The sequence below is a fragment of the Polypterus senegalus genome, chromosome 9 (assembly GCF_016835505.1).
Source record: "Polypterus senegalus isolate Bchr_013 chromosome 9, ASM1683550v1, whole genome shotgun sequence".
NCBI lineage: Eukaryota > Metazoa > Chordata > Cladistia > Polypteriformes > Polypteridae > Polypterus > Polypterus senegalus.
This window is the reverse complement of record NC_053162.1, coordinates 84,564,160-84,591,414: the sequence shown is the minus strand read 5'-3', so window position 1 is coordinate 84,591,414 and position 27,255 is coordinate 84,564,160. Positions and strand designations below refer to the sequence as shown.

The following is a 27,255-nucleotide window of genomic DNA, read 5'->3' as shown; positions in this document are numbered from 1 at the left end:
TCTTGTGACACCATGCGCAGTTACACTATGACTGTTTCACAGAGGTTATACTGATGAGGAGCCTATTAGTTGAATGCAACGCAAATGACAATCAGTATTACTTGGCGATGCACAGCACAAATCAGCCAACAATTAGAACGTCTCTGATTTTGATCCTGATGTACAATCTGCTGATAGCTATATTAATTGCTGGTCTGATTTAAAAAAAAATGTGCTAAGTACATGTGCCATATTACAATGTGGTCATCTTAATTAAGCAAACACAAAACATATTCATCGTCTGATGAAGGAAACACTAAAACAGTTTCACACGACCAGACCTCACTCCTCTTGATACAACTCATCACCTTTGATACGCCATATAAGTACAAAATGTTAAAAATGTAACCTCAGTCTTAGTAATCAATAAATTAAACATCTCAATAAATTTTGAAGTGTGATGTTCACAATTCAAAATCAAAAGGCATTATAAGGAAGGTACTGCAGATGCCCTTTACCGTGTGGGACTGTTTAATGGATCTTGCCTTTAATTACTTAGAATGCAATTACTGTTAATGTGTGTACTTTTTACTCACATCTACAGCAGCTCTCAAAGGTTAATGATCTCTGGCATCTTAGAGCAAACTAATTAATGGAAGTAATCAAGTTAGTTCATTAATTCTGTGATAACAGCTGGACTGTTTGTGTTGGGAATGGAGCAGGGCAGTGTGCACGTCATGGCTAGGTAAGCTGCCACCACCTTCCCATCCCTTCTGCACTGGCAGTCTTGTTAGGCATTTATGCGGATTTCCAGACTATGATTCTGCAACAATTTAGTACATCTAATATTGAAAAAATGTGTGATGCTCTTTATAAAGGTTAATACACTAGATTACTTAAATATGTGATGTAGTTATGTTTTTATGAAGTTTTAAAACCTTTCAGACCCAAACGCTCTGCGTGGTCTCTACTATAAACAAACTTTATTTAGAAATATATTTGTATTTGGTAACATTGCAATAGAACCGAGTTCCTCAATCACGGTCCTGGAGGGCCGCAGGTTTTCATTCCAGCCAGTTTCCTAATTTGAACTCAGTCCTTGCTGATAATAAAACTTGGTATTTAACTACATGCCTTGTCAGTGCGTTCATTCATCAAAGCAAATGTTAGTTACGTTGTAGATCAGAGGTCCTCAATTACAGTCCTGGAAGGCCACAGCGGCTGCAGGTTTTCACTTCAACTACTAAAACCCATTTCTTAGAATGGCTTTATTAATTAAGAATTTATTCATTAGAACCCATTTATTTACTACTAAACCACTAAATTTTTGGCCTTAATTTTATTATCTTCCTTGTGACAATTCAGCTGCATTTAAGTTTTAATTGTTGCATGTTTTCTTAACCAGACATTAGTTAAAAATGAAATGCAGAAAAACAATAAACCAGCCGCTCTCCAGTTAATGTGCTTTCTTTTAAACATATTCACCATATGCACATATTCACCATGAAATATCTGAGTTAAAATAAATGTTTATAAATAAATGAGAGAAGAATTGGAAGGAGTGTTCAGTTTCGATCTGTTCTGGTCCATGAAACACATGGATAATGTTCACAGAGAGGGAAACTGGATGAATTGGATGAATGAAAGCACAAACAAATCAAAAAGTAAAATACCAAGTTTCATTATCAGCACGGACTGTCTTCTAATTAGGAAACCAGTTGGATGGAAAACCTGCAGCCACTGCGGCCCTCCAGGACTGTGATTGATGACCTCTGCAATAGAAGATCAAACTTTTTTGGTGTGAAACATTCAAATTTCCATAATGTAATTATATACCTTGTATTGATGTATAATGTTATTTGTAGATGTGGCAAAACCCAAAATATACAATGCTGTTTCAACTTCTAAAATATTGAATTTTACAGACCTAAAATGTGGACATTTGAAGGAATATGCAAAAGAGAAAGACCTTGAAACACATGTCACAGAACTGTCGAGGCACAGCTGAGGACCTCAAACCACAGATGGGGAACCATAAGGAAGCTATCCCAAGACAGACCCTTGTGGAGGAGCTTTGTCGCTGACCTACATTTCAACTGGCATAACAGGCAAGAAAAAGAAGAATAAGAAGAAAATGTGCTTCAAAGATTTAGGGGCTCAGTAGAGTCTCTCATATAACATGGAAGGATTTAGTGCTTCACAAAATCATTGATTTAATTGATATAGATCAGCTGACCTACTCTTAAAAGAAAAGAAATCACCCGTGAAGATCTCTATCCTTAAAAATTGCTGTGTGTTGTGAACTGGAGCCCCAGGTATGGCAAAAATGGATAGAAGGATACCAAAATGCTCCACAAAGGGCAGGCCCGGACCTTCACAACCCAGAAGAGGCTCACCCCAATTCAACTGCTAACTGTAAGCTTTAGTGTAAAAGTCCTCAAGAACAAGTAACCACCTTAAAAGTCTAAAATGAAAGTAAATGCCACACCAGAGAGGGAATGACTGTAAACCTCTCGCTTGTGAACAAAATTGCAACACAAAATCTGCAGAAATACAAAATATATTATTAAAAAGAAAAATATAACAAGAATGCTTAAAAGAGCAAAAAGTGGTTGCCCAAAAGCAATCCCAAAACGTAATCTAAGAGCATATTCCAAGAACAGAGCTGAATAATCTGAAAAATTATAAAATTAAAAGGAAACAGCAATAATTAATAAAATAAAAAAAAAAACTCCAAGTAACTTCAGTACTTGACTCTCAGTAGAAAGTGTAAGTAAATAGCCAGAAGGAGGACTGAGACATCAGGGTGGCCTTGTCTCCTGAGATTACAGCCATAAATCACAAGGAATGGAGTCATATTTAAAGAGACAGGACATAAATAATCAATGATAAGTGGAACTAGCAGAAATAACATAAAAACATAAAAATAATGACAAATCAAAATTAATAAACACAATAATACAATACACAAACACAAACTGACAAATAACCATATCTATATCCACCTATATCCATCTGTAGTACCTGCTCTAAATATATGTTAAAGTACAGCCTGTTGCCCAAATTATATTAATTATGACTGATAAAGGGTGACATGAAAAAAATACTGGTGAGATACATTTAACTTGGCAGAGTTGGAAATATAACATAAGGTAAATTAAAGCAGTAAGTTGGCAACACAGCACAGCTGCTGTTTTCATACAGATATGCCTTTATAAACTAAAGCAATGTTAATTAACAGAGACATTACAAAAAAACTGTCATATAATGCCCTCCTAAAAAATGGTATTTTCAGAGATCTACTCATTAACTTTAAAGCACCTTTAAATGCATGCGAGTCCTGAATGTGCAATTTACTGTAAATACTTGGACTCGATACCTTAAAACATTATTTTTTTCAAGTTCATACACATCAATACAAATTCAAGTTTAAATTCTTTTGTAGATTGTTCTGTGGGTACTCATATGTTCCTCCCATATTCTGGCCTATGAGAAAAAGTGGCAGTTATTTGCCTTGTGATGGGCTGGCATTCTGTCCAGGGCGGGTTTCTGACCTATGCCTTAAGATTTAGGATTGTCTTTGGCCCCCTTTGACCATGAACTGGATTGATTGGGACAAATATTGTTAAAAATTGAAATTGTGCATTAAGTCCTTACATATGGACCTATACCATCAAAGCAGAAGCCTAGCCTGGAAAGGGCACCACTCTATTGAAGGTCCTGCTCATGCATTTTCTCAATCCCACCATTGCTTTAAGCTAAATTAGACACACCAATTAACATATGCATTATTAACATAAGATTTGCATTGGGTGTAATGAGGATGGACAGGATTAAAAATGAGCATATTAGAGGGTCAACTCAGGTTGGATGGTTGGAAGTTATAGAGGCGAGATTGTGTTGGTTTAGACATGTACAGAAGAGAGATCCTGAATATATTGGGATAAGGATGTTAAGGACAGAGGTGCCAGGAAAGAGGAAAAGAGGAAGACCTAAAAGAAGGTTTATGGATGTGGTGAGAGAGGACATGCGAGTAGTGGGTGTAAAAGAACAAGATGCAGAAGACAGAAAGATATGGAACAAGATGATCCATTTTGGCAACCCCTAACAGAAGCAGCGGAAAGATGAAGAGTTAACATATGACATTAAGGCAGTGGTTCTTAATCTTTTCTTAATGAGTGCCCTAGCTCCAGCTGTCAACAAGCACAATAAAACATCAACATGTTTATTTGAAACAGAAAGTTGATGTTAGGCTTATACATAAAACAAAACATACAGTATATGTTTACCTGAACTAAATCAATAGTGGCTTATAAATGTTTGAGATCAAAATTTAATAAAAAAAAAAAAAAAAAGCAGCAATTAAGAACAGCACTCGACAAATAAAAATTAGAAGACCTTTGTACAATTAGTAGGGACTAAACAACCCACCTGCAACCATGTTTGTTTAATTAATAATTAAAAATAATCTCTACAGATTAGTTGAACAACTTTCAATATGAAATTATTAAGTTTCAATTTAGATGCTTACACAAGTGAGCTATTCTGATGGTGACTTGGGGAGATAAAGTCTTTATACTCAGGAGACAGGTAAGTGACAGCACAACAATGTTCTGAATGCAGATCAGTGTCTATGAGACGTGCCCAAATTTAATTCGGCACACTTTAGAGAATTTGTGCTCCAATATAATTATAGTTGCCTGTCAGTAAATATGAGGGGTGCAAAGAAAATGAATTGCTGTCTTTATATTTTAGAAATAACATTTACTTTGCACGCATTTACAACTTTATCTTTTCATTTCCTCTCAGATTTAGAAAGCACCTCCTACTGATTGCTGTCACCTCTCCTCCTCTTTTTGCATGTCCTACCCCCTAATCTATATGTATGTTTGCCTACTTACTCTCATTTAGAATTCAATATACTATGCTATTAAAAAAGCATATTTTTTGAAACAGTTAAAATCTAAATTGCATTCTTCTTCTTACTCTTCATCTTTATCCACTTCTATGTGGGGTTGATGTGCTTGATCAACCTTCTCCAAACATCTAGGTCCTGCACTTCCTCGTCAGTCAAGCCTTCTTCTTTCAGATATTCTTTTACTTTTTTTTATTTTAATCATTCCATACAAATAGATCAATTTTTACAAAAAATAGGATTGAAAACAAATCAACCCCCACCCCTGAGAAAGAGAGCATGGCCAATGGAGTAAAACTTAAAGCCAGTAAAAATAAATAAATTGATGAGTTTAATAGGCTGATAACGATAAATGGAGAAGAAAAAGAAATGGGAAGAGACTCTGCTTCCTCAGTGCTTTAAGAACTTAATCTAAAATGTTATTGATTAGATCCTGCCAGGTTTTGAAAAAGTTCTGCACAGATCCTCTAAGTGAGAATTAGATTTTTTCCAGTTTCAAATATAAAACATCAGTTACCCACTGACTTAAATGAGGAGAATTAGGATTCTTCCAGTTTAGCAAGATAAGTCTACGTGCCAATAGTGTAGTGAAGGCAATCACAGTTTGTTTGTCCTTCTCCATTTTAAGCCCATCTGGAAAAACACCAAACACAGCTGTTAATGAGTTAGGAGGGACTGTGACACCAAGGCTGTCTGAAAGGCACTTAAACTTTTTGTCCAGAATGGTGTTAATTTGGTGCAGGCCCAAAACATGTGACCCAGTGAGGCTGGGACTAGACTGCAGCATTTGCAGGTTGGATCTTGCCCTGGAAACATTTTGGACAGTTTTAAGCGAGACAGATGTGCTTGATATATACTGTAATTCTGAGCTGAATAATTGTATGCTTTGCGCATATGGAGCTCGAGTGAATTCTCTGCATTGCCACCTTCCATTCCTTTTCTGATATGTTGAGTGAGAGATCCTTTTCCTCTTGGATCTTTAAAAGGGAGGGACTAAAATAATTTTACATATTGCAGAAATGCTGTCTTAGTCCTCAAAACTGAGCAATATTTTTTCCAGCATATAGGAAGGTGGGAGATGAGGAAAATCAGGCAGGTTCTTTTTAACAAAGTTTCAAATTTGAAGATAGTGAAAGAAATGTGTTGTTGGAAAGTTAAATTTGGAATGTAGTTGTTGATAGGATGCAAAGATGTTGTCTATATAAAGATCTCTGAGTAATTTAATCCCAAATGTTTTCCAGATATTAAAAACTGCATATGTTTGCGAGCATTGAAAAAAGTGGTTCTCATGCAGAAGTGCCACAGATAAAAGATTCTCCATCTTAAAATGCTTTCTACATTGGTTCCATATTCTGAGTGAAGCACAGTTGGGTTATTAGTATTGTGGCATCCGGCTGGGCGGGACGCCCAGGAGGACCGGAGGAGGGCTTGTACCTCCTCCAGACCGCGAGGGGGCGTCCGCCCTGGTTATGTTGGGGGCCACGGGTAAAGGGCTTGGAAGCCCAGCCCTGTAGGGACCCATGGTCACCGCCAGGCGGCGCCCCAGTGCCTGAATATCCCTGGAGCCCAGCACTTCCGCCACACCAGGAAGTGCTGGGGGGAAGACGACAGAAGACACCTGGACGGCTTCCGAGTGCGCAGCCAGCACTTCCGCCACACTGGGGCATGGCTACAGAGGAGTGCCGGGAAGCAGCTGGAGCCCATCCGGGTTCCTATTTAAGGGGCCGTCTCCCGCGGAAGTCGGGTGGAAGAGAGACGAAGCTGGAGAGAGGACTGGAGGCGGCTAGGAGAGAGGCATTGAGACTGCGAGGCCTGGACATTGGGGAAACGGTGCTGGAGGCACTGGGGTTTGTGGTACACGTGACTAATTGTAAATATTTTACAATAAACGGTGTGTGGTGGAGCCAACGATGTCCGTCTGTGTGTGTCCGGGTTCAAGTCCACAGTATATTGGCGATAACTTGCATTTATAAAGGCACAAAGCAGTGAATATAAAGAAGTACTGCAGAATTTTATTTCTATTGCGCACCAAGCCTGTGTATGTTCATCTATTTGTGTCCAGGTTTTTATAGCTTGAATGTTTGCTGCCCAGTAATAAAATTGAAAGTTGGGTAGAGCCATGCCACGTTCTGCCTTAAGTCTTTGTAGTGTTGCTCTTTGAATATGTGGATGTTTAAAGTTCCAAATAAATGAGGTTATGGTTGAATCAAATTGCTTAAAAATGATTTACTGATGTATATTGGAATGTTTTGAAATAAAAAGAGAAGCTTAGGAAGAATATTCATCTTAACAACGTCAATTCTTCCAACTAGAGTGAGATGAAGGGTTAACCATCCATGCAAGTCTTGTATACTTTTTTCCATATAGACGGCGAAATTTTGTTGATAAAGAGCTTTATGTTTGTGATATTTACTCCTAGGTATTTAAACTGATCTGCAATGATAAAAGGGAAGGTGTCCAATCTAATATTGTATGCTTGTGAATTTACTGGAAAGAGCACACTTTTAATTCTGAGACCAGAGATATTTTAAAATTCTGTATGTGCTGTTAAGACTGCAGGCACAGTATTTTGTGGGTCTGATATATACAGTACCATATGATCTGTATATAGAGAAATTTTCTGTTCAAGTCCTTCTCTGACAAATCCCCTTTATCTGATAAGCATTTCGTGAACTGCCAGTGGTTCAATGGCAATTGGAAATAGCAGTAGTGACAAGGGGCATCCTTGTCTGGTACCACATTCTAGTTTAAAGTAGTCTGAACAAATGCTGTTAATACAAACTGAAGCTTCTGGATTGGTATACAGTAGTTTGATCCATACACAAATGTTCGGGCCAAACCCAAATTTCTCTAATGTAGTGAAAATATAGTTCCATTCAATCATATCAAATGCTTTTTCTGCATCCAACAATATCATCATCTCTGGGGTGTTTGACTTTGCTGGTGAATATATTACATTAAACAGGTGTCGAAGATTGGAAGCTAAGTGTTGGCCCTTAATAAATCCAGTTTGATCTTGTGATATTACTGATGGCAGCACTTTCTCCATTCTTCTAGCTAAGACTTTGGAGAGTATCTTAACGTCATTATTCAGAAGTGAAACTGGTCTGTATGAAACACATTGTAATTCCTTAATAAGTCCTTATTTTGTTTAGGAAAGATGGTGATTAATGCTTGGCGAAAAGTTTGAGGTAGAATTTGATTGTCTCTAGCTTCTGTAAATGTTGCTAATAAGAGGGGAGCTAGCCGAGTGGAGAATTTCTTATAAAATTCGGCACGGCAGCCATCAAGGCCTGCTGCTTTCCCACTCCGAAGTGACTTTATAGCATCGAGTAATTCTTATAGCACCAGAGGTTTATCCAATTCCTCTGCAATACCTATTAGTATCTATTTGTGGTATCTGTAATGCATCCAGAAATGCATTAGATTGTGTGTTGTCTTCTTTAAACTCAGTAGAACATAAGGATTTATAGTAGTCTTGGGGCGGCACGGTGGCGCAGTGGTAGTGCTGCTGCCTCGCAGTTAGGAGACCCGGGTTCGCTTCCCAGGTCCTCCCTGCGTGGAGTTTGCATGTTCTCCCGTGTCTGCGTGGGTTTCCTCCGGGTGCTCCGGTTTCCTCCCACAATCCAAAGACATGCAGGTTAGGTGGATTGGCGATTCTAAATTGGCCCGGGTGTGTGCTTGGTGTGTGGGTGTGTTTGTGTGTGTCCTGTGGTGGGTTGGCACCCTGCCCAGGATTAGTTCCTGCCTTGTGCCCTGTGTTGGCTGGGATTGGCTCCAGCAGACCCCCGTGACCCTGTATTTGGATTCAGCGGGTTAGAAAATGGATGGATAGTAGTCTCTAAATGTGTGCATTATATTTTTATGGTCAATGATTTTATCTCCATTTGTGTTAGTGATTGCTGGGATTGCATTGCAAACTTCTTGCTTGTGGATTTGTTGAGCTAAGAGCTTATTAGGTTTCTTTCCGTGTTCACAGTAATGATGTCTTGATTTAAAAATGAGTTGTTCAGTTTCTTTTGTTGTTAAGAGGTTGAGCTCTGAATGCAGAGCCTGCCTTTTCCTATGAAGAGCCTCACTTGGACACCTGGCATGTTCTTGATCTATTCTAGTAATTTTGCAGGTTAGCTCTGATACCTTCTTAGTTTCTAATTTATTTCTCTGGGAAAGATATGAAATAATCTGTCCTCTTAAGAAGGCCTTTAGAGTTTCCCCAGAGTATTCCTGCAGAGACCTCTGAGGATGTACAGTATTTGTCTCTAGAAAGAAACTGATTTGTTTTGATATAAATTCTGTACAGTTCTCATCTGCTAATACTGTAGAACTGGGTTAAGACGCCATCTGCGAGATGAGTATGTGGGGCATAATGATTTTATCAGATCAGAGGGGCATGATCGGAAATAACAATAGCGTACTTGCAAGATGTAATTGTAGGCAAGAAATTATAATCTATAAAGAAATAATCAATTCTTGAGTAGCAATGATGCACTGGCGAGTAGAAGGAATATGTTCTTGAGTTTGTGTTTAGAAACCTCCAGGGGTCTGATAAGTTTTGGCCAGTTAAAAACTGTGTGATTGTCTTTGCAGTGTTAGATGTCATCACCCCTATGACAGAAGACCTATCTAAGAGTGGATTTAAAACACAATTAAAGTCCCCAGCCATTATATTTTTGTGAGTGTTCACATTGGGAATGGATGTAAATACATTTTGCATGAATTCCCTATCACCGACATTGGGTGCATACACGTTTATCAAAATCACTTTACAGTTAATATATTGCCCATGACATATTTCCCTTCAGGATCAGATACTACATCTGATGCTACAAATGAGACTGTTCTATGTATGAGAATTCCCACACCTCTAGTTTTCTTTGTAAAGCTGGAATGGAACATTTGGCCAGTCTAGTCTTTTTGCAGCCGGAACTGATCCTTGCTTAATAATTGGGTCTCCTGTAAAAATACTATTTTAGCGTTTAGACCTGTTAGGTGAGAGAATACTTTTTTTCTCTTTAATTCGTGATTCAGGCCTTTAACATTCCAGCTCACAAAGTTAACCATCATGGAGACATTGATTCAGAGTTTTTGATATCAGTTTGTAGTCTTAACTGGAAGTGAGACAGATTTAACCTTAATGTCCAATTTTCCCACGAGTTATTGCCATGGAGCTTATTGTCACATTGGTAATTATAATTATAAGGATTAAAAGGATAGATTAGATATAACTTGCTCTCTTTCTCTCTCCCCTTATCCCCCCACCCCCCCTTTTGCCTCCCCACTTCACAAAGTCCCAGTCCTCTGACATACGTAGAGACAGAGCACATCCAAAACAAAACAAGCCTCCAAGCAGCGGGATTTGAGGATTAAAAAGTAGTGATATCTATTGCCAATAAAGTCTAAATATTATATGCATAAAATGTAATCTTCAACAGTCTTGAAATATGAACATAATAAACCCAGGGAATGGTGTTAAAAAGTGGACCTGGATAAGCATAGTAAACCCTAATGCAATAATACCAATAACAATAAACCAAGGGTATGAAGTTAAACAGTCTCCTTTAGAATAATAATAAAAAAATACTTTAATTTCTTCCACACATACGGGTATAATTGTAATAAAAACATAAAGTGGCAGAGATGAAAAAAGGATGTATAATTATGGTACCCGTCTCGTTGCAAGCAGATCAGACAGCAGGTAATATCTTCTTGCCATGCCATGACAGGGTGCGACTCACCATCGCATTTCAAAGCAGTGTTGGCATCAGCTTTCTTAACTCCTTTTCTGCTTTCTCTGTGGTGGAGAAGGTGTAATATTTGTCTTGAATATCCACTTTCAGTTTGGCAGGATACAAGTGGCTGTATCTGATATCGGCTTTCCGTAACCGCTGTTTAATGTTGTAAAAAGTGGCACATTTGGCAGCTGCTGAGGGTGAGAAATCAGGGAAAATACGGATGTGGTTATTTTCAAATATAATTTTGTTTCTGTCTGAGAAGTGACATTACTTTAAGCTTAAATTGTAATCTCTCAAAGCGAACAATTAGAATTTTAGGTTTAGAGGTATTTGATCCACGTATGTGATAAGCTGCCATTATCTTGGTATCTGTTTTAAAGTCCTCTCCAATTATTTTGCAGAATAGTTCAGCTACGAGTTTCACTGGGTTTGGACTTTCACGATTCTCAGGTAGACCTTTGATTCTAATATTATTCCTTATGCATCCATCTTCCAGAGCAGCAAGTCTGTCTCAGAGTTTTTTGCATTCAGAATTCACATCTGTAGCTTTTCCATCTGCGATAGATGCCAACTCTCCAGCTGTTTCAATTCGAGTCGTGAATGTCTGCTTAACATCTTCCAGATGATCGACAAGTGCTCCGTTTGGACACATTTTCCTGAATGTGTTCCTCAATTTTCCCCAGCATACCTTTAAAGGCTGCATCAAAGCGATTATATATACGTTTTCCCAGGACTTTATTATCCTTCCGCAGCTCTTGCAGCTCCAGCCGCAGCTCCTCATTTGTCTTCTCGCTTTCTTTCTTTATATTTTTCTGAATGTCTTTCTTGAGCTCATTTATGGCTGTGGTGATCATTACCTTCAGTTCAGATAGATTGTTTCAGCTTTCGTGCTCCGTGGGTAAGGTGGCAATCCCCGTTACAGCCAATGCTTCTGACTCACGAGGAGTAGATGAAAGCACAGACTGCAAGGCAATCTCCAGTTTCAAGTGATCTTCTGGAATCGGCGTGCTATCGTGATCTGCGTCACTTGAACCTTCGCTCCCATTTTCGCTCTCGGCTGGAGATGGCGATGTGGAACGGCGTCCTGGGAAGTCTGTGCTTTCGCCTGCCTGTTTAAGGTCAGTCTCTGAAAGGCTGTACCTTGCATTTGGACTTGATGCCTGTCTAGACTTGGATGCAACTTTAGGTTTCTTTTCCGTTTCTTACTGACCCCCTTTCCTGTTACTCATGTTTATATACTGTAGTAGAAACTCCTCGGATTGGGTAAATACTGGATACCTCAGAATAATAAGAAATAAGAGAAAAAAATAAAGCCGCTGTTAACAAAGCTCCACTTCAGACGTCCATCTCCTGTAATGGACGAGACCAACTCCCGATATTCTTTTGCTTTTATTCATTCACCTCTGCTTTGGCCTCCCTCGGTTTATCTTCCCTTGCACTTTCATTTCCATCACTCTTTTGCCCATGTTTTTATTGTCTCTCCTCATCGCATGCCCATACCACTTCAACTTACTTTCCTGTACTTTCTTAGGAAAATCTCCCACTTTTGTTTTACCTCTGATTGTCTCATTTCTTATTCTGCCCTTTTTTGTAAAGCCACACATCCATCTCAAAATTCTCATTACTTCCACATCTAACTTGCACTACTTTTACTGCCCATGTCTCAGCTCCATACGTCACCGTTGGTGTTGCGACTGTCATAAAAATCTTACCTTTAAACTTTGCCTTAATGTTTCAATCACACAATACTCTGGGTTCCTTCTTCTAATTGTTCCATCCACATATGCCATGGCAAAATCTACTACCTTCTCCCCTTAACTCATTTCTCTCTCCAACTCCCCACCCTCCATGTGCTTTCTCCATCATTTCTCTACTGTTTCCCAGATGCCCATTTAGATCACTCTTCATTCATTTGTGCCCAGAAAATGTCCTTCTGCTCTTCCTCACAGCCTACTTGAGGAGCATATGCACAAATGACATTAACTACAATTTCATCAAGGCATAGCTTGACCCTTGTCACCCTATCACTCCGCTTATTACAATGATAGTTCTTTAGATACGATACTACTATACGTACACCATTTCTCCTTTGCTGTTTTGGTCCACTGTACAACTACGTAAAGCCTCCTTCCAATTCTCATGCCTTATTCCCTGCACACACAACACACTCACCTCCCCCCTTTCTACTTAAAATATATATTGCATTAATGTTATTAAGTTAACTAATAAAAAAATATGCTGTAATGGGTCTCGTTTGACACCAGCACCCCATTTACAAGTGACAGTGAAAATTACAATAAGAAAATAAAAAAATAACTAAGAAGCAAGAGTGTTGTGAGGACAAAGTTAGCAGAGGACGCTGGATTGTTACTGTGGTTGGGTTGAGATACGTGTCATTATTATCCAATACAAATAAGGCCTACAACAAATATGCCTGACAGTGCACAACTAACATATTAAAGCAAACAGAAATTTATCTTGCACAATGCAATGTCATTAAGATTGTACTGTAAGAAGTCAATGGTAGGTTATATCAATTAAACACATGCAAGGCAGCATTGGTTGTTTTGCTTTTTGTTGTTGTTTTTTTTCCAATATTTGTTGCAAGCTAATCTGTAACTTTATTATCTCTCTGTTGAATGACTCCCAACTGGCACAAATAGTTGTCAAATACTTTGCCTCCTTTCATTGTATCTTTGGCATTGTTGAGCTAAACTCAACCACAATAACTGTTATCTACTGAAGAGATAATGAAGAGATTAAAAACTCTTGCTGGATTTAGACTTGGATCTTTTTTCTGTTTACATTTCCTAGACAAGGCATGTAGTGAGAAGTCAAGCAAAATGACACCCTAATACTACTAGACAAGGCATGTATGGGAAAAACTCAATTAGATTCACGTCTGTATTTTAATAAACTGAACTGATGGATACAAAAATTACAAGAGGATTACAAGCTTACATATCATGTGCTGTTAAACACCCTTTAAATGTAAACATGACAAAGGATTGACCAATGCAAAAGATTTGTGATTGAATGTCATTTAGGAACTTTATCCAAGTTGCACATTCATGTGAGGCACCATGCATGTTAAGAACGCCTGCAATAAGACAACTTAAAATGGTCTGGCAGGATCACATCCCCTAGATCAGAGGTTTTAAAGTTGAGTTCTGGAGTACCATTTTGGCTGCAAAGTTTTTATTATAACATTTTCCAAAATAACTGACCTAATCATTTAATTATCTGGAGTGCAGCTGGATGACAAATTGGACTGGACTGCCAATACTGATGCTCTATGTAAGAAAGGTCAGAGCAGACTATACTTTCTGAGAAGGTTGGCATCCTTCAACATCTGCAGTAAGATGCTGCAGATGTTCTACCAGACGGTTGTGGCGAGTGCCCTCTTCTACGCAGTGGTGTGCTGGGGTGGCAGCATAAAGATGAAAGACGCCTCACGCCTGGACAAACTTGTTAAGAAGGCAGGCTGTATTGTAGGAGTAAAGTTGGACAGTTTAACATCTGTGGCAGAGCGACGGGCATTAAGCAAACTCCTGTCAATCATGAAGAATCCACTGCATCCACTGAAAAGTGTCATCTCCAGGTAGAGGAGTAGCTTCAGTGACAGACTTTTGTCACTGTCTTGCTCCACTGACAGACTGAGGAGATCGTTCCTCCCCCACACTATGCGACTTTTCAATTCCACCCGGGGGAGTAAATGCTAACATTAATTTTATTTTTATTTTTTCATTTTTAATTACTATTTAATTTAATATTGTTTCTTTGTATCAGTATACTGCTGCTGGATTATGTGAATTTCCCCTTGGGATTAATAAAGTATCTATCTATCTATCTATCTATCTATCTATCTATCTAATTAGCTGGTCGTTTCTCCTCTTACTTTGAAGCAATTCAAAATGCATTTTTGCAAGTTTCATTAAAGCACAAAAGTCACAATAAATTCCAAATTGACTTACAAAAATGCCCGCATGAGAAGGATATCACCATCAAACTCCAGCTAGTAATAAGGGCAAATACAGGATAATTATAACTTAAGAATAAAACTTTTAACATAGTGGTCAGCATCAAAAGCAAGGTCTGTTGTGCACAAAAGGCAAAGGGAATTGCCTGAAGCAAAGGCAATCCAAGTTGAACAGTACAAAGTACAAATACAGAAACCCAAGGCCTGGTCAAAAATCAGAAAATTCACAAATAGTACAGAAAAAGGTGCAAGAACTCACGAACACTAGAGTGCATTCACAATGAACCTGCAGGAACTATGGTAGGCCTTCCAGATTTATTCAGTGGAGGGCAGTTCCTGGCGATGATTGGCAGGTGACCCCGCCCCTTAGGGTCTACCCACAAAAAATACATGGAAGCTAATACAGGCTTAGATACAGATTTATAAAATGTGAAGAATAGTATTAACCATAAATGAAAGAAATAGTAACACATACAGACACATTAAATCAAAAAATGTGCACCAAAGACACAAAACAGAAATTGAACCCTAGCCAGGAAGAGAACACTGTCTGAAACATGACAAAATATATATTTTTTTAATTCTAAAATTTCATTTTCTGTAAATTTCCTTTACATGAAAGCAGAAGAAAAAAAATGCTAGCTTCTTAAACAATCTGATCATCTAGAAGTAAAAGGGACCTACTGATCTGAGAATGGTAGAAGTGATTGGAATGAAACCCTGCAACCACAGTAGTACCCTAGAACTAATGTTCTGCCACATCATTTGTCAAGTTCTTCTGATACCACTGAGGGCCACAGAAAGTATATAGCTGTATAGTTACAATATCAAATACTACAACAGAAAAGAATCTCACATAAAATATTCATTTCTTTTTATTTCGCAGAATTAGCAATTAAAATTTAATCAGTCTGCTCTCTTCTAATTTTAGCTGACAGTCTCCATGTAAGGGCAAGAACATTTCCACATGGAAGATTCTAAGAATGTAATATGAAATTAATTTAAAAAAAAACTATGTAACAATAAAAATAAAATAATACCAATGCGCTGCAGGCAGCCATTTCCTTCACTCGCAGCATAACTTCTTGACTGAAAGTTGTAGGCCAGAACACTTGTGATACCAGACCTCTGCTACAAGCCTCTTGTGCTGTTAGCTTTCTTCCACAGAACAACATTTCATTCGCCTGACACAGAGGGAGAGAAAATCAAATTTGATTTTGATTTTGTACAAATATATTTCTTATTATTAATACTATTATTTATTTAACAGATGCCTTTATCCAAGATGATTTACAAAGCAAGTTATAATGTATACAAGAATGATTAGAAGGCTTAAGGATCAAAAGCAACAGAGAACAAGATAAAAAAAATAAGCAAGAGGAAGAGCTACTACTATAATATTATACCTGCAACTAAACTAAGACAAAAATCCATATAACAAAGTCTTTGTCTGTACAACTATATATATCCTGTAGGATAGAAACTATGCAGATCTAAAGTATTTACTAAAAACGTGTGTTTTTCAAAAGATGCCCAAGTAAATTGGGAGCAGTTCAAATACACAAACGGAGATCATTCCACAGCTTTGGATCAAGAACAGAGAAGCACTGTCCAGTCTTGACACGTCTGGAAAGGGGAGGGATGGTTAGCAGACGGGCAGTACGGAAACTTCTTGAGCGGTCATATAGAGAAACTAAAGAAGGAGACTCTGAAGAGCAGAACCATTCAGAGAAAGATAGGTCAAGACCAGAGTTTTGAACTGGATCCTTGCAGCAACAGGAAGCCAGAGGAAAGACCGAAGCTGAAGAATAGTAGTAGTTAAATGAGGAACAGAGACAATCATTTGAACAGCTGCACTCTGGAGGAGATGGAGAGGTCTGATAGCAGCTGAAGGAGATCCTGCCCGGAGAGAATTGCTGTATTTCACTTGAAAGAACCAGTGCCTGAACAAGGTGTTGTGTGGCCTACTTAGTGAAGAAGGGTCAGATCCTCTGAACAGGATTGGGTTATTGAAGAATAATATTCAATTAATGAAAGTGAGGAGTCCATATGTGTGTATAATTATGGAGAAAAAAAATTACAAGATATTTTGAATTTTTGAAGAAGTAAAGAAAAGATAGACTTTAGCAATTCTACTAGTTTCTTTGCTTTTTTACTTTGTTTGGGTCGATATGAGAAGTTACTGAATGTAAAAACCACGCAAAAGGAATATAGGTTCAGTTTTGTTTAAACATATTATTATATTATGTACTGTATTATTTTGTCTACTATAATATATTAACACACATTTTGTTTATAAAACATGCTTTATCTCCAATCAAGTCTATAATTTTAGAAAAAACCACGAGCAGTCTTATTGAAAATTTTAGGTAAATTCAGAAATATCCAGTATAAGCTAATAAAAAGAGACAAGAAAAGGGACTTAACTGTGATATCTGGATAGCGATTCCGGACTTGAATTTCTTTCTATAACCTATCAGATGTTCATCATCCATCTATTAATTTATTGAATTGTTAAATCTATTTTTAGGATTGTGGGGAAACAGTTTATTTTAACACTCAACAGCATAAATAAATGATCTTCAATAGGAAAGCTTCTGGAGAAATTTGGAGCTTTGCTTTATTTCATAACATGACCCCTGAAAAGGAGGAGTTTGCTTTATGTGGGTTAACAGAAAAAAAAGAATGGTAAAAGTTTTGATTTAATGTTGGCATAAAACATAAGATTTATGCTTTGTTCTTCCTTCGTTGTTCAAATATAAGCTACCTCTGGCTCAGTTCCACTGTTCAAGGATGAGCTGGCCCACATTCAGGATTATTTCCTGCATGCTTTTTTCAATCCAATATCTCATTTAACCCACTTAAGAAGGAAATGGATGCCACTATATAAAAAGCTGACTGGTTATTCTGATTATTATAGTGAACAGACTAACTCATTTTAGTAGGAGATAACACACAGACTGAAGAGGTGGAAGAAAAGTTTATGAATTAAAAAGATCCTTAATTTATCTGTCAAATTAATTGAAATGTGGATGTTTCTGGTTATTATTATGGATTGCTGCTCATTTATCATTATTGATTTTTGTTGCTTAGCAACATTAGGAAGTTTATATAACACTTTCCAAATTTTAGATAAAATAAATCAGTCAATGGACTGAAAATGTTGACCACTTGAAAGATCAACTCATATAACTTGGAACATTTATGGGCCTTGTAACAAAACACATCACAGTGTGATGAACAGTGCAGTAAGTGTTGCACTGTGTAGATATGGATATATGCAAATTAAAAACTCGCTGTTGTCTTCTTAATGAAACTGGTTGAAAATCAGAAATAAGCCTGTACATCATAAAACAAAGCACTGTGAGATAACAATTTTTCTTTACTAGAGAGTTTTCTACTTGCAGTGTACAACATGTTTATTTTTTGTAAGCAGACCTCTGCTGCACACACCTTCTGTGATATACAGTAAAATCATACCTTTCCTGGCAGGGATGGCTTTGCCTTGAAACATTTTTTAAATTCCTCCTCAGGGAGGAAAATCTGTATTTTAGACTCATATAGTCAAGTCTGTTTAATATTCAGGACCTGATTGATGGATGCTAGCCAGTAGCCTGTGACCAGACTGACTTCTCCCCAAGTGACACATTTAGAAAAGCAATTGACCATTGTCTCCAGTGTCTCATTTGTGATGCTACAGTTTTTATGTTAAAAGCGTATTCCTTAATATTCACTACAGTATGGTGGTAACTCTGCCTAGGCAATTCGTGTTAATACCTGGGGCGATCAACATGCTTCAGGGAGAGAGCTGCTTAGCCTGTCCCAAACCTGGATAAACCAGGAGAGTTCCCGGTCAGTTGAAACTGCTTTGATGTAAAACAGAATAGTCAGGCCCAGTCAGCTGATGAGAATGTTCAAAACTCATAGCAACTCTTAAAAGCATGAAAGAAAAAACACAAAGCAACTTGAAGAGCTGCCAGCAGATTCAGTCTCATGGATCCATGATTGGTCAGGGGGGAACCAATAGGACCCTCTGTTTCTGAAACTGTTGATGCAGGACAAGCAAAAACTAATTGAACCACTCTTATGGCTTACATCATGTCTAGCAAAAGCATTCAGACAATTAAAGCTTTAGGGAAGTTGCACCAGATTACATTGGGGTGCACTCATAACAATGTTGACCTTGTATGCACAGGAATAGCAATGGAGGATGGTTATTCATATACACTATAGCAGCAAACGAAAGCAACGGAGGAGTCAGCATTCTACTGAAGAAGGAACATGAAGTTAGAATTAGCTCCACACAATTTGTATCCAACAGAATCATGCTGACCACCTCAAAAGAAATCAGTAACAATAATATTAGTTTACACTCCAAATGACGTAGCCGACGACAGTGAGAAGGACAAATTTTAACAAGATTTATATGGCACCATAACAAAAGTTCCAGCACGTAACGTACTGATAATAGTTGGAAATTTCAATACAAGAATTGGAAAAGACAGTCACTCATCCAATCCATTGGTAGTAGGACAATTCATTTACCATGATGACACCAACAACAATGAAAATAGACTGTGTAACAAATTGACTCTAGACATTCACAAAGGTTTGGGGCAGCCACCCATATAATATGATCCTGGCTGCAAAAGGTTTGTAAAATTGAGTTCTTTACAAGACAGAGTCCAAAACAGAACTAATTAAGTGGAGGTAAGATGGCGGTTTTAAGGGCTAGGTAAATTAAATTATGTCATCCACACTGGAACCAGAAGTGACGTCTTCGGAACCGGAATTGATGTCATCAGTGGCGCCTGAGCCGGAAGTGGCATAATCAGTGACACCGAAACCGGAAGTGACATCATCAGTGACACCGAAACCTGGTGGGATTTCCCAGGAATGGTCTGCAAGAGACTGAGAGACACAATCGGCACACTCCGCCAACCCCTAGTCGGACGTTGTATTACATTTACTTAAGCCCTTTAGCTGCCTCCTAATCGCACATATGTGACAAGGCCCCCCCTCAGCCCAGACCCATCGGGTTGGGCGTCCTGCACTGAGAGGTCGTGAGATCGAGAAAGAGCATCAGCATTGGAATGGAGGGAGCCCTTACGATGAATAAGCAAATACTTATACAATTGAAGATCAAGAAACCACCTGGTGACCCGAGGATTTGACTCCTTGTGTAGGGCCATGCACTGTAAAGGGCGCATGATCCATCACAAAAGTGAATTCCCAACTCAGGAGGTAGTACCTCAACTGAGTAACCGTCCATTTAATTGCAAGTGCCTCTCGTTCCACTGGCATATACCTGGTCTCCCGATCCAACAGTTTCCGGCTCAGGTACATAATGGTGTGTTCAACACCATCAACGTTTTTGCTCAGCACAGCACCCAGGCCTGTGTCTGAAACGTCGGTCTGGAGAATGAAAGGAAGAGAAAAATTAGGAGCTTTCAAAACTGGTGCTGACGTAGGGGCCTGTTTTAAGTCACTAAATGCAGCCTCCGTCATATCATCCCATACCACATTATTAGGGGCCCTCTTCCTTGTTAAATTAGTCAATGGCGCCACTCTCTCTGAAAACCGGGGTACAAACCAGCTGTAATACCCGGCCAATGTGAGAAAGGCTTGGACTTGCCACTTGGTTCACGGATGGGGCCAATGTACTATAGGTTCTATCTTTGAACACTGTGGTTTTACAGTACCCCGACCCACCAGGTAGCCCAAATATTTAGCTTCTTTCAATCCAAAGAAACATTTCTTTGAATTAATCCGAAGCCCAGCTTTTCCTAGCGTCCAAAGCACTGCAGTGACCTGCTGTATGTGTTCCTTCCATGTGCTGGAGTAGATGACAACGTCATCCAGGTAGGCAGCACTGTAGGCATTATGGGGGTGGAGTACTCTATCCACCAGACGCTGGAAAGTTGCAGGTGCCCCGTGTAACCCGAATGGAAGGACGCGATACTGCCAGTGTCCACTAGGGGTACTAAACGTGGTCTTGACCTTTACGGAGTCCATTAAAGGAATCTGCCAATACACCTTCGTCATGTCAAGTGTGGTCAAGAATTTGCCTGTCCGAGCCTCTCGAGGAGGTCATCCACTCGAGGCATCGGATAAGCCTCGAATTAGGAAACTTGATTAAGCCAACGGAAGACATTGCAAAACCTCCAATTTCCGTCAGGCTTACTAACCAATAAAGTGGGACTAGACCAGGAACCATAACTTTCCTCTATCACACCTAGGTCCAGCATGCATTTGATTTCAAGTTCCAATTCAACTTTCTTTGCTTCTGGAAGTCGATAGGGGCGTTCTCGAACGACATCCCAGGTTCAGTCACAATATCATGCATAATCAGAGAGGTCCATCCAGGTTTCTCACTCACAACCCCTGGGACGGAGAGGACAGCTGTTTCCAGTTCTCATCTCTGTCTGGAATTTAGCTCCAGTCCGAAATTAAGGGTGGTAGATCAAGCAAAAAATGAGCGGGACTGAGCGGAGAAGGGATCCGAATCCCTTTCCTTCCACGGTTTCAGTAAGTTCACGGTCGACGATTGGGCTGTTTCACCAAATAATCAATGAGTATTTTCTCTCTTTAATTTCGTAAGGTCCCTGCCAGTGGGCAAGTAATTTGGAATGAGGGTTTTGGAACCAAGACCATCACCTGGTTGGAATTTTCGGAGGGTGATGCCACAGTCATAATAGTGGGCCTGTGCTGCTTGTGCTTCCTCCATGTGACTTTTTAAGATTGGCTGAATTTTTCCAAATCTATCACGTAATTGTGCAACATATTCTAATATATTGGTAGAGGGAAAAGCCTCTCCTTCCCATCCTTAAAATATCTAATATTCCCCTGGGTTGTCATCCATATAGTAATTCAAACGGTGAGAACCCCGTAGAGGCTGGGGGAACTTCCCGATATGCAAACAGAACAAGTGGGAGAAGCTGATCCCAGTTTCTCCTGTCCCCGCTGACCACCTTGCGAAGCATTTGTTTGAGAGTCTGATTCTCGACGAGACCGCTGGTTTGAGGATGATACAACGCGGTTCTTAAGTGCTTTATTTTAAGTAATTTGGCAGTCTCCCTGAACATCTCCGAGGTGAAAGGCGTCCCCTGATCCATAAGGACTTCTTTAGTGATGCCGAAACGCGCGAAGACCCCCACCAATTACTGTGCAATTGCCTTCGTTGTGGCTGAGCACAAAGGAACAGCCTCAGGATACCGAGTAGCATAATCCACCAGGACTAATATGTACTTATGTCCTCGGGCTGAGGGCTCCAGGGGTCCTACGATATCGATCCCAATATGTTCAAAAGGGACATCAACCAAGGGAAGGGGAACAAGAGGAGCCGTGGTCCCTTCTAGGAATATGCCATAATTGACAATCTGGACAAGAGACACAAAAACGGCGAACCTCCTCATTAATTCCCAGCCAGTAAAATTGGATCTTAATTCACTGTAGCATTTTTTCGGTACAAAATGGCCTCTCAGGAGATGAGCGTGCGCTAACTCATAGACCTGTCACCAGTAGGTTCATGGGATTAGCATTTCTCAAACCCACATCCCCCCCCCCTCATGTTCCGCTACTCGATATAATAGATCATTTTCAATCACAAAGTGAGGAACCTGTGGCATGGGTTGATGAGTGCGTTGGCCATTGACAAGCACAACTGAATTTTTTGCAAACTTTTAGTCATCATTCCACTGCTCCTGTTTGAAAGAAGCCAGTGTTTCTTTAAGTTGAAACTGTATTTTGGAGAGAGGCTCCGGTCTGACCTCAAGGGGCGGAGAATCATCTTGACTCGTCGAGGTGCGGGTTGATGATGTATCCACCTGCGACAGCCCAGGAATCTCCCTGCCCCCTTCTTGGGTTTCTGTATCTCTCACCGCTGGCTGATTACACATCGTGGAGAAAGCTTGAGTCGGGTCATCGGCATCTATAACTAGGCCTAAGCTTCGTTCGGGAGTAGTCAAAAGTATACCGTCTTTATTTTCAGACTAGTTCTGCCCCAGAATCACCGGAAAAGGTGGCTAAGGGAGGACCGCCACGGGTATTTTTCTCAGCAATCCACCCTGACTGATGAAACAGGGTGGTTTTGTATCTTCGGACTTCTCCATGTATACATTTAATACTGTTCTTTACCTTTATCCACTGTCACGGTAATAAATATCGGCAATCAACAATGGAGATGTTGCTGCCTGAATCAAAGAGTGCCTCGTCCTTAAATTCATTAATGACTACAATTCCCCTAGGAGATAGCATCAGAGGGTTGGTAAGTGCACATAAACTGTCCCTCCCCCTCCACCTGCATTCCACCTCATCCCCAGGCAGGTTGCACATCCAGCAGCCCAGGAACTTCAAAACAGGCTTCGGAGCACATGAAAGGGACTGGTTTTTTGGGACATAATCGCCACACTAGTCCACTAGGGGACCGTTCTGCTCTCCCAGATTGCAAGGCTGGCTTTGCTTTTACAAGGAGCACAATGACCTCATGCATGTTGCGGAAGTCTTCCCAGAATGGCTGAGTGAGGTTAGTGGGGAGGCTCTTTAGCAGTAAGAAGCAGGCCACCTACTGCATGATGTGAAACATGCTGAGCTCAAATGGCCTTAGCCATTGTGCCACCTGCTCCTACAGAGCCTCCGCCTGTTCTCAGGGTGTCTTTTGGGTGTTAAATTCCCAATTTATTAGGTTTCTCACCTGTTGATCTGGGTAAAGCCCATATTTCTCTGGGGTCTTAACCTCAATGGACAGCTCAACTCTCTCCTCCGAGAGAACATAATGAGCCCCCTTCATTTCCTCCCCAGGAACCAGCCCACATCTGTAAGTCTCTTCCATACATATATATATTCCATACATATATAAGCCGGGGCTTATATATAGGGCGCGAAGTCTGTTCTGAGTTACACCTGACCTCCAAACTAACTCCTCACCCAGAAACTTGGCCCCGGTACATTCCCACCTGGGTAGTTTTCATGTCCTGTCCCGTTTTCTTCAGGGTATACACCATTCTGACTCCAGACAGTCACAAAGATTTGGGGCAGCTACCCATATAATATGATCCTGGGTGAAAAAGGTTTGTAAAAGTGAGTTCTTTACAGTCCAAAACAGAACTGATTAAGTGGAGGTAAGATGGCAGTTTTAAGGGCTAGGTAAATGAAATGATGTCATCCACACCAGAACCGGAATTGACATCTTCGAGGGGTTGATGGGGGGTGGAAGTGACGCCATCAGTGGTGCTAGAACCTGGTGGGATTTCCCAGGAACAGTCTTCAAGAGACTGAGAGAGACAGTCAGCACACTCTGCCAAACCCTGGTCTGATGTAGTATTACAGTTACTTAAGGCCTTTAGCTGCCTCCTAATTGCACATGTGTGACAACTGATAGAACTATGAGAATCCTGTAACATTACTAAAATTCAAAGCAAATTTCTGCACCTGATAACTCAGCCCTAGACATTGAAGCAGACAACTGGCACAAAAATGTGTAAACCTGGCAAGAAACGTCAGGACTTACAATACAGTATATGTGGAATCAGATCTCAGAATAATCATTGCCAACATTAAAGTAAGCCTCAGGTCAAATTGAGCATAAAAGCCTCACAAAAATCAAATACAAATGGGACAAACTGCAGAACAACAAGTCCCTTCAAAGAAAAGTCCAGAACAAGTACAACGTTCTCATTAAAGAGTGCTCAGAGCAAGAAAGAACTCAAGTTCTACTCAACAAAAGGAAAAGCCAAAAGAACACATGACAAGATGCACATGGAGAAATCAAAGATAAAACTACTAAAACCTTAACAAACAACTCAACAAAGTGCAAGCTGAAGATGAACAAAGATATCTAGAAAAAAAATTATAAGACATATGCATTGCATCTAACACCAACAGGTTACAAATTACATCAAATCATCAAAGAACTCAGCAGAACCAGTTCTACCAACCAAGTCACCAAGGTTAAGAAATCAGGCGGCACCACAGCAAGCACAGACGCTGAACTTATGGATGGATGGGCCAGATACTTTAAAGATCTACTCAATGTCCAAGAGACATCGTCACCGGATACAACAGATGATAGAATGCCTCCAAGAGAGAACAACCTCTGCATCGAAACTAGTCCAATAACATTAGATGAAAGCAATCAGTGATAAGACACCTGGTGCAGATTACTCAATAACAGCAGAAGCAATCAGAGGGCAGTGGGTTGAAGAAGAAGCTGTGCATATGCAACAAGGTATATACAACTCCAAGACCCAAAACAGTGGCTCACAAACATCATTGTAGCTCATAAACATCATTGTACCATTACCAAAGAACGGTGACCATTCAATAAAGAGCAACTACAGTGGCATTATACTCAATCACAGCAAAAACGTACAATCACATACTGCTAAACAGAATAAGAGAAGTAGTTGATACCATTCTACAACCAAATCAGACATGCTTCAGAAAATCTAGAAGTTGCCTTGAACAGATACATATCATCAGAAGACTCACTGAATTTACAAGTGACCATCAACTACCACTATTTGCAATACTCAACATCTTGAAGAAGGCGTTAGACTCCATAAATACACAGAAAATGGTTGCATTCTAAGACACTAGGAATACAAAATAGACAGTGGATGCAATCAAGGTTCTATACACTAGCTCTAAAAGCTGAGTACTCGTAGATGGAAACATATCCCTGGAATTCAAAATGACACCTAGTGTACTACAAGGTGATACCTTAGCTCCATTCTTATTCATCATCACCAAAGATTATGTCATGAGCAATGCAATTAAACAACTAGCTGAAGAAGGTATAAATGGTTTCACAGCATATCCACATCAATCACCTCACCACATAGCAAAGACTATAAATGATCTGGATCTTGTGGACGACCTCACTCTTTTAGAAGGAGAATAAAGCAGAAAGACAGTTGAACATCATAGCACAGCACACAATAAAGGTCGGTCTCCAAAGTAACAAATCAAAAACAGAAGCCATGACCAACCAGGAACCATGTAGTAGGAACATCAAACTAGGAAACCAGGAAATAGATGGGTAGATATCTTCAAATACCTGGGAGCTATGATCAGATCAACAAAAATGGACCTTAAAAATAGAAAAGCACAGGTGTGGGGAGTCTTCTGGAAACTGAAGAACATATGGAACTCAGCCTCTGTATCAATTAAACTCAAAACCAACATATGTAGAGCAACATATTTGTTAATACTGTTATACAGATGTGAGAGCTGGGTCAACAACAAACAAGAACCCCCAGAAACTGATCAACTCGCCATCAAATGTTATCACTACATGCTCTGCATCAATGCTATAGACAGCGTACAAAACACAGAAATCCTCAAGTAAGACAGCCAAGAAACACTCATTGACACCATACAAGTGTCAACTAAGATTCATTTGACATCATTTAAGAAGAAACCCAACAGAACCACAACAACAAAGCAATATCTATGCACTGCATGCTCCAACACATGGGAAATGAAAAAGAGGTTGACCAGCAATCCTCAATGGCAAACTACACCACCAGACTGATCAACACAGATACCCCACCAACAGAACAGGAAAGAAGAAAATTGGTAGAAGACAGAGTAGCTTAGTCAAAACATTTGCTTGACTGCATACCCAAGGGGTAGGGGCTGAATGATGATGATGGTGATGATAGATGAAACAGGATAAACATAAACAAAGATTATTAAGTATCAAGAGATTCCGTAAGCATAAAGATTAAACCTCTCTTAATTAACAAATACAACAGGATCTGCATGCCTAACTAGACAACCATGACTGTTATTAAATGAAAAACCACTGGTTTGCAAAGCACTTTGAGTAATAGGTAAAGTGCTATATAAAATATAAAGAATTATTATCATTATACTTCATGATTTGTCAATTTCAAATTTTAAACATTGTTATTTCCCCAAATAAACAAAACATGTAGTGCCTAGGACTCTCAGCTTCAATAGACCTTCACAGTACCTCACACTTGATCCAAATGCAATGTATGCATATCGTCACCTTTTTGTTTAAAAAAAAAAACACACTTCTAATCATACATGTGGTGATTTAAAATGAATCTCTGTTTCCGCAGTGAGCAGAAAATATTGTATTCATATGTGATAGTAACTGTTATCACTTGGAAGTGGAAAAGAAAATTGCCACTACCTCCGATTCTGTTCAAATATAGCTATTTTATTGGTTTTTATGCACTTTTTGATGTACCTGGGTCAAAGGTGACCAGACCTATAAGGGAAACAATGATTAACAAACATTACTTACATTCATTTGTGTTGGTTTAAAATGCGTTATTACTTACCTGCAATGAAAATGACTGGCCCAAGTAAATTTCTTGGGTTTGAAAATCTGGCCTAACTGAATTTGTAATTGAATAGCCCTGGGCTAAAGCAATGAAGTAAACTTTATAAATAGCTCCAGTAATTATGTGTATAGCTTTATTATCATATATATTTTCCTGATGCATCCAAGTTCAGATCATGTAGAATGCTGATGAAATAGTTATGAAGCAAATTAAATGATCATCATAAATGTGCAATAATATTACACTGAAATTTGACAATGAAATATTAAAATTTGTACAGTTTAAGTAAATTGAATACAAAGAACACAACAAAACAACAGCAACTAAAATGGC

At 39.3% G+C, this 27,255-nt stretch overlaps 1 protein-coding gene across 2 annotated transcripts in view; it reads right to left on the bottom strand.

Moving 5' to 3' along the window:
• Positions 1 to 27,255, bottom strand: part of LOC120535484 (chromodomain Y-like protein 2) — a 349,666-nt gene that overhangs the window by 6,243 nt on the left and 316,168 nt on the right. For both annotated transcript variants that reach the window (XM_039763370.1, XM_039763369.1), the window contains exon 6: positions 15,646 to 15,789. In XM_039763370.1, coding sequence (XP_039619304.1) covers positions 15,646 to 15,789 — 144 coding nt within the window. The remainder of the gene's footprint in view (positions 1 to 15,645; positions 15,790 to 27,255) is intronic.